General features: G+C 41.9%; 1 protein-coding gene across 1 annotated transcript; it reads left to right on the top strand.

The window, feature by feature from the left end:
* Positions 1 to 5,086: 5,086 nt before the first annotated feature.
* LOC129326347 (galectin-1-like) lies at positions 5,087 to 8,477 on the top strand. Its single transcript, XM_054974501.1, has 4 exons — positions 5,087 to 5,095; positions 5,654 to 5,736; positions 6,292 to 6,398; positions 8,332 to 8,477. The coding sequence occupies exons 1-4, from the start codon at positions 5,087 to 5,089 to the stop codon at positions 8,475 to 8,477; spliced, it is 345 nt and encodes a 114-aa protein (XP_054830476.1).
* Positions 8,478 to 8,821: the final 344 nt, after the last annotated feature.

Below are 8,821 nucleotides of genomic sequence, written 5' to 3'. Positions count from 1 at the left end.
AATAATATCTTGGAATGTAAATGGACTTAACTCTCCTAACAAGAGAAAAAATATTTTCCACTGGCTATTAAAACAAAAATGTGACATTGTGTGTTTGCAAGAAACCCATATTAAAAAGCAAGATACAAAATATTTAAAGTGTGCAAAATTGGGAAGTGAATTTGTGGCTGCTTCAAAAAAAAAGAAAAAAGGCGTGGTGCTGTATATAAAAGAAGAATTACAGCCTAAATTAGTAGTGAGTGATGCAGAAGCTAGATATTTAGCAGTGGAAATTATGTGGAATTTAAAAAAGCTGTTGGTGATTGGAATATATGCACCTAATGGAGCAAAAGAAAAAAATTTTGAGGACTTGAGTAAACAATTTGATGGACTATCTTATGACCAGATAATTTTAGCTGGAGACTTCAATGGAGTTACTAATTTGGAGGAAGATAAGAAATCTGGAACTGCACAAAAGAAAAGAGGACTACTACCAAAATCCGTTTTTGTAATAAAGGAACAAGAGACTTTAGAAGACGTGTGGAGGAGACAGAATCCCAAATCTAGACAATATACATTTTATTCTGCAAGACATTCTACTTTATCAAGAATTGACATGATCTGGGCCTCCAAAGACTTAGCATTATGGACTAAAGAGGTGGAAATAATGCCCATGGTAGGCTCAGATCACAACCCAATCATGTGGAGATTTGGGAAAAGAAATAAAAGAAAAGGATGGAGAATAAATGAAGATCTTTTGCAAGAAGAAAACAACATTGAGTTGTTGCGAAGGGAGACCAAATTCTTTATACAACATAATATGAACAGGGAAGTTTCAACTAATAAGGTATGGGACACTTATAAAGCAGTGACCAGAGGCATACTAATGGACTTAAATGCAAGAGCTAGAAAAGAAAAAGAGAAGAAGAGGTTAGAGATTATGGAGAAAATAAAAGCCAAAGAGATACAACTTAAGAAGAGACCAGGGAAAAAGAAGATATATCAGGATATTAAAATCCTACAAGAACAATTGACGGCAATGAATAATAAAGAATTGGAATGGAACCACAAGAGAATGAATCAGAGGTCGTTTGAGGGTGCAAATAAACCTGGGAAATATTTGGCGTGGCAATTAAAGAAAAGAAAAGAGAAGAGAACCATAAATAAATGGTTGTTGGGGGTTTTCCGGGCTGTATTGCCGTGGTCTTGGCATTGTAGTTCCTGACGTTTCGCCAGCAGCTGTGGCTGGCATCTTCAGAGGTGTAGCACCAAAAGACAGAGATCTCTCAGTGTCACAGTGTGGAAAAGATGTAGGTCATTTGTATCTACTCAGGAGGGGTGGGGTTGAGCTGAGTCATTCTGTAAGAGTTTCCCAGGGTGTGGAATGCTAATGGCGGGAGGCTTCACTGTATCCTGAGGAGGTTCTTTTGCATATGGATTGGTGCTTGATGTGCTAATCTTCTCTGCAGGGCTATTGTCGGGTGTGGAGTGTTTTGTTGGCCTGGTGTTTTTCAGAACTGGAGCCCATGCTCTGTTCATTCTTAAGGTTTCTTCTTTCCTGTTGAAGTTTTGCTTATGCTTGTGAATTTCAATGGCTTCCCTGTGCAGTCTGACAAAGTAGTTGGAAGTGTTGTCCAGTATTTTGGAAGTGGAACACTTCCAACTACTTTGTCAGACTGCACAGGGAAGCCATTGAAATTCACAAGCATAAGCAAAACTTCAACAGGAAAGAAGAAACCTTAAGAATGAACAGAGCATGGTTTCCAGTTCTGAAAAACACCAGGCTAACAAAACACTCTATACCCGACAATAGCCCTGCAGACAAGATTAGCACATCAAGCACCAATCCATATGCAAAAGAACCTCCTCAGGATACAGTGAAGCCTCCCGCCATTAGCATTCCACACCCTGGGAAACTCTTACAGAATGACTCAGCTCAACCCCACCCCTCCTGAGTAGATACAAATGACCTACATCTTTTCCACACTGTGACACTGAGAGATCTCTGTCTTTTGGTGCTACACCTCTGAAGATGCCAGCCACAGCTGCTGGCGAAACGTCAGGAACTACAATGCCAAGACCACGGCAATACAGCCCGGAAAACCCCCAACAACCATCGTTCTCCGGCCGTGAAAGCCTTCGACAATACAACCATAAATAAAATTTGTGAGGAAAATAAGACACATTTGGAACAAGCAGCCATTAGTAGAGCATTTTTCAAATTTTATGCAAAGCTGTATCAAAAAAAGGAAGTGAACAAAGACTTTATAATGAGCTATTTGGAAAAGATGAAGCTCCCTGCAATTTCTGAAGGTTGGAGAGAAAAATTGAATAGGGAAGTGACGGAAGAGGAAATAAAAGAGGCAATTCAGCTAACAAAATTAGGAAAGGCACCAGGTCCGGATGGACTAACAGCTAAATTTTATAAGGTAATGGCTAATGAACTCGTGCCTTTCCTGAAAGAGGTGATTAATGGAGTTATGCAAGACCAGGAAGTCCCCGATACTTGGAGAGAAGCTAATTATTACAGGATGCTAAAGAGAGAGATGGATTGCAACTGCCCAATCTAAGACTATATTATGAAGCAATATGTTTGGCATGGATAAAAGAATGGATGACACTGAAGAATCGCAAATTGCTGGCTTTGGAGGGACATAAAAAAATATTTGGATGGCATGTGTACTTGTGGTATGACAAAGTAAAAGCAGACTCTATGTTTCTACATCATTATATTCAAAGAAGCCTCTTCACAATTTGGAAGAAGTATAGAAATTACCTACAGGACGGAATTCCTTCTTGGGTGGTTCCATATGAAGTAATAGATCCGAGGACTGTCGATAATGAGCAGCAATGCTTAACCTATAAGGAGATAACTCGAGTAGAATCTTCAAAATTGAGAATTAAAACAGAGGAGGAGTTGTCTTCATGTTACAGTTGGTTTCAATATAGACAGATCAGAGATCTTTACAATTCGGATTGCTTGAAAGGAGGAATAAGAACGGAGAACTCAGAACTAGAAGAGGTAATTTTACAAGAAGGTAAAAAGGAAATCTCAAGGATTTATAAAGTACTTTTAAAATGGTTTATAGAAGATGAGACAGTAAAAGTACAGATGGTGAAGTGGGCTATAAACTTTAATAAAGAAATAACAATGGAGGCGTGGGAATATTTGTGGAAAACGACTCTGAAGACTACGGCTTGTACAAGTATTAAAGAGAATGTCTATAAAATGATTTATCGTTGGTATTTGACACCAAAGAAAATTGCATTAGGAAATATTAACATGTCAAATAAATGCTGGAAATGTAAAAAACATGAAGGATCACTATATCATATGTGGTGGACTTGTGAGGTAGCGAAGCAATACTGGGGAGATATAATTGAAGTAATTAATGAGGTTTTGCAAACCCAAATAAATAAGATCCCAGAATTGTTGCTACTAAACTTGGGAATGGAAGGTATTCCAACACAGTATAGAACATTGTTATTTTACATGATTACAGCAGCGAGACTCTTGTATGAGCAGAAGTGGAAAGTACAAGAAATACCAACTATAGAAGATTGGATGTATAAATTGTTGTACATGGCTGAGATGGATAAAATGACCAGAAAACTTAAAGATCTTGATCCAGGACAGTATAACGTAGACTGGGAGAAATTGAAACAATATTTAGAAAAAAAATGGGACGTGAAAGGAGAACTGTGGCAGTTCGAGAATTATTGAAATGTAACAGAAGAAGAGAGAAGTGACTTTACCGAGGGGGGAATTTAATTATAAAAATCTAAGCTATTAATGGAGTTATGATAAAATCAAAAACTATAGAGTACTAAATAATGGATGTTTCACTATGGATATATAAGATTAAGATAGTTAGATATTATTTACAATATATAGTTTAAGTAAAGTGTATGTAAGAGATATTTGAATATAACAATTACCTTATAGATTTAAAAGAAGCCTAGAACATAAATAGTAAAAGATGGATGAGTAATAGAGTATTAGAGTCTAAGCTAATATTAGAGTTAGGATGATGGTGGAAAGCAAAGAACATAGGTGATTGGAAAGTAAAATGAATACAATGTTATATCTTTTAATATCTTGATTGCTAATATATATTATTATGCCAGTATTATTTTATGTAGGATATGTGGTTTAATTGAGGCATCCAAAGGGAAATTTATATTATAGAGTATTTTTAGTAGAGATTAAATAAGCTTAGAGAAAAGAGTATTAAATGTGTGTATAATAGGATATATGAGATATTACGTAATTAAATAATAAGATAGACTTAGGGTTGGAAAACTGTTGGAAGTCAACAAAAAGGGGGGAGGAAAGGGAGGGGGTTAGAAAAAGATCTATAAGGGGGCAATGTATGTTTTGAATAATATTATAATCTAATCCAATAAAAAATTTTGAAAAAAAAAGATTTCACAACCTCATGTCTGATTGGTTGGGGAAGAGAAAGGGCGGGCTCCAGGCCTCAATTTGAAGTTCAGACAGCCCAATCAAGCATCATTGCAGGGTATCTGCTGGAAGCTGCCTTGTCAAGCCTTAGCAGTCCTAAGGAAAAGTTCTACAGATTTAGCAATGGCAAACGTAAGTTGTCTGTAGAGCGAAAGTCTAGGTGATGGCCTGTAGGGATAGTCCTTGACTGATAACTTAGTGTATTTGAACTGTTAGATGTCAATAGTGCACTGTAACCTTTCTTGAGTGGTTAACTGGAATGGGTTATTAGAGCTGAAATGCTTGTCGGTGGGTGAATGGTAGATGGGCAACTCTGAAGCAGTACTTAGAGAGTGAATGGAATTCAAAGCATATTTCCTCAGACGGAAGCCTTAGAGCCAGGCTACAAGTGACGCCTGACACAGGTTGGATACTTGTCAGTTTCCCTCAAGTTTTGATGGGGAATGTAGGCATCCTGGTCTTGCAGCTGTAATGGAGAGCCAAGCTGTAAAACCAGGATGCCTACATTTCCCATCAAAACTTGAGGGAAGCTGACAAGTGTCCAACCTGTGTCAGGCGTCACTTGTAGCTTGGCTCTTATTTGATTCAGTGGTGCTTCCTTCTAGGTAAAGGTTTTCAGAAGAATTGCAGCCTTCATCTGCTATGGCCAAAGTAAGTCTGCTGCTGTAGTGAAACTTCCTAGACAGATCCTTGCAGAAGTACTGGACAAAGCTAGTAACAGTACTTCTGCCTCCAGTGTTGTGTGTTTTCATGTAGTGCATCTCAATAGCTATACTACCAGAATTTCATTTCTGAGACAAAATGGAAGTCTTGAATTACTCCAGAAGATTGCTGGTTGTCTCACATGAGGGGATTGCTGAGGAGCTGGCCCTCTTCCTCTATCTGGGGTGGGGCACAGCTTGTCCTCTATGCTCCTCGCTAAAGGACTAGCATGACTTATCTACAACAGTTCATTAGCAGATGTCTTGGGGGGGGGGGACAATGGCCTTGCAGCACCCTGAGCACTAAAAGGCTTTTATATCTGATGTCACATTTTGCAGGATGACATCTGCTTGCATAGTTGGATGGAGAAGGTCCCTCTTTGGTTGATGGTGTTTCTGGGGCCAGAAATCTTTAACCTTTCTCCTAGAGAAATGGGTGTAGGCAAGTTGTCCACAGGCTAGAGAGCACCCACCTACCAATAATGCTCCTGCTTTCCCTCTCCTTCAGGAACTGATTATCAGCAACTTGAAGAAGCTCCATGTGGATGATTCGATCACTGTGCAGGGAAGGGTGGCACCAGGAGCTAAGAGGTTTGTATTGGTGGGTGAAAACTGGGCATATCTGTGTCCTGGGCAGGTTTTAGAAATGGGCTGGGTTCTGTCTTCCATATTAGGAAGTTTCCCATATTAGTCGCGTAAAACATCTGAAATGCACTGGAACCAAAAATGGTCTATGGGGCATGGCCAGGGACTTCTTCCAGTCATCTAAGGCAGAAACCACACTTCCTTCCCTTCCCTTCCTTCCCTTCCTTCCTTCCTCTGCCCCTGCTTTAGCCCCCAGTAAGATTGCCATCTTTCCACCAGGTTTCCCAGTGCTTTAACTCCAAGCTCATCTGTGGTCTCTTCCTCCTGACTATTCCAGAAGACAGGAGCCCAGCAGGCTGGCTTACTTACAATACCAACCACATTCCCACCCACCTCTAAGGCTGTGTCTGAACACTAAATGCTTATTGTTGCTTTGTGCAACTACACTTCTGAAGTGAAGGGGGCACAGACTACCAATAGACAAAAAAACAGAGCATTAGCTTGAATTGTTATATTAACCCAGAAGCCTAAACGTGCTGTCTTTGTATCCTTTCCTCTTAGATTTGCCATCAACCTGGGCAAAGATTACTTGACCTCCTTGATTCACTTTAACCCTCGCTTTACTGAAGGGTTGATTGTGTATAACTCCAGGAAGGATGGAGGGTGGGGTGAGGAGATGCGGGATTATCACTTCCCCTTCAAGCAAGGAGAAGTCACCAGGGTGAGTGGAAAATGGAAAGGACTTGAGGGAAAAGCCGTGATGGCTGGCTCCAAAAATGGGGGGGGGTGTCCTTGGGCATGGCACATTCAGTGAGTGCTAGAGTTACATGCCATAGATTGGGAAACTGCTGGAGATTTGGAGGAGGGAGAGGTTTGTAGGGTATAATGTCATAGAGTCCACCTTCAGAGCAGCCATCTTCTCGGGGTGAATTGGCACACAGCACTTCTAAACTAAGTTTAAAATAGATACAAGGACGTACTTCTTCACCCAAAGGATGATTAACACATGGAATTCACTGCCTCAGGAGGTGGTGGCAGCTTCAAGCAAGAGGGGACTGGGTAAACATATGGAGCAGAGGTCCATCAGTGGCTCTTAGCCACAAGGTACAGATGGAACTCTCTGTCTAGGGCAGTGATGCTCTGTATTCTTGGTGTTTGGGGGGGGGGCAATCAGTGGGAGGGCTTCTAGCGTTCCTTCCCCACTGGCAGACCTCCTGAGGACACCTGGTTTTTGGCCACTGTGTGACACAAAGTCCAACGAATGGCTGGGCCATTGGCCTGATCCAAGATGGCTACTCTTATGTTCTTATGTAAAAATGCATATAAAACTAACCTGTATAATACTCTCAAGCAATTCCCACAGCATTTCAGGGGGGGAAATGCACTGGTCAGGTCCCTCAAGGCTTACATGAGAGCTTTGAACTGTTATCTATCTCTCACAGGAGTGGGGGGAAGCATAGATGAAAGGAGCAGTATAATGGGGGGGAAATTCTTTTCCCGCTGCACCTTTGTTTTGTTTTATTCCTTCGTTCTGTCTTTGGTGTGGCCCTCTTCTCCTGCAGCTCTCTTTCAGTCAGCAGTTGCCCTGCTTGTAACCATTCCCAATCATGTGTGGGCCTGATCTGGATTGGGACCACGGCACATGGGAGGAAGGGGCATGTAGGCAAGGGCAAGAAATGCCCCCCCCATGGTGGCTGTTTGGGGTCTGGAAAAGTGGGGGGAGGGCCGGGTAAAAGGCACTTTACTCCTTGCACAAATGCCCCACTCTGAATCAGAATTTCTTGCGTTTGGGGATTGAGTTCCCCACAGCTGACGTGTGACAGAGGGCCAAGCTAGAAGTGACGATTCGAATGGCAAGTGAACAGACTCACGTGTATTCCTACCTGTTCACTTGCACTCCACTTGTGCTCTACTCAATCACGTGGAGCGCAAGTGAACAGGGAGGAATACACGTGAGTCTGTTCACTTGCCATTCGAGTGTAAATTCGTCACTTCTAGCTTGGCCCTGATGGAATGAAAGTCAGGCTGGGGAACTGAGGCAGAAAATGTGAAAACCTGTGATGTGAACCATGTCCCTCATTCCCTCAGAAATCACATTGCCAGCTCTTGGTAGAGGTGGAAAGGGTCATCAAGTCACAGCTGACTCATGGCGACCCCTGCTGGGGTTTTCAAGGCAAGAGACTAATGGAGGTGGTTTGCCATTGCCTGCCTCTTCATAGCAGCCCTGGACTTCCTTGATGATCTCCCATCCAAGTACTAACCTGGGCCAACCCTGCTTAGTTTCCAAGATTTGACAAGGTCAGGCTAGCCTAGGTCACCCAGGTTAGGCTCTGGTTGTAAAATGCTGGTAGAATATGGCCTTCTCCCACAGAGTCCTGGGAAAGATACGCCACCATAGCTTCCCACTTAGGGGATATGAGACCCCTCTCCATAAAGACCCCAGGCATATGGATGCTCCCAAGGTAGGACTGTGTGTGGCCTGGTCACTGCCTTCCATAAACTGCACTGCCAGTGAGGCCGAGTCCTCCCCATCTGGAGGGTATGTATCTCTTTTCCCCAAGAAAACTGCAATCAGCTAATGCCTTGATCTCTCCTCCTCAGATCACTTTCACCATAAAAGCCGACGAAGTGAAAGTGAATACCCTGACGGCAAGGTGTTTGATTTCAAAAGCCCGCTAAAGCTGAACCACATCGACTACATCAAAGTGGATGATGACTTCGAGGTCCATTCTATCGACATTGAATGAGTTCAGTTGTGCCACCCTGCGCCTCTGTTCGGGCTACAGATGAGTCAGCAAATAAACCCCTATTTGCTTCTTGACATCTTTGTGAACTTGTCCTCTTTCTAGACCTGGTTCTTCTTTCTATAATCCTTGGGCATGCTGTTAACATTTAAACGGGTTGAAGCAAAGAAGGGAAAGTTCCCTGCAGGAAACAACAACACTCAACGTGCAAAGCCTCTCTTATTAATAAATACTTGATTTACAAAGTGCAAGTGCCTCTTACTTCTTTAAGCAATGTTACAAATTCATTCATGCACAGAATTCCTCAACACACAAATATCTACAGTCGGTGCAGTACACAAATAAAC

This window comes from Eublepharis macularius, chromosome 3, assembly GCF_028583425.1.
Source record: "Eublepharis macularius isolate TG4126 chromosome 3, MPM_Emac_v1.0, whole genome shotgun sequence".
Lineage (NCBI taxonomy): Eukaryota > Metazoa > Chordata > Lepidosauria > Squamata > Eublepharidae > Eublepharis > Eublepharis macularius.
This window is presented reverse-complemented; position numbering and strand designations above follow the sequence as displayed.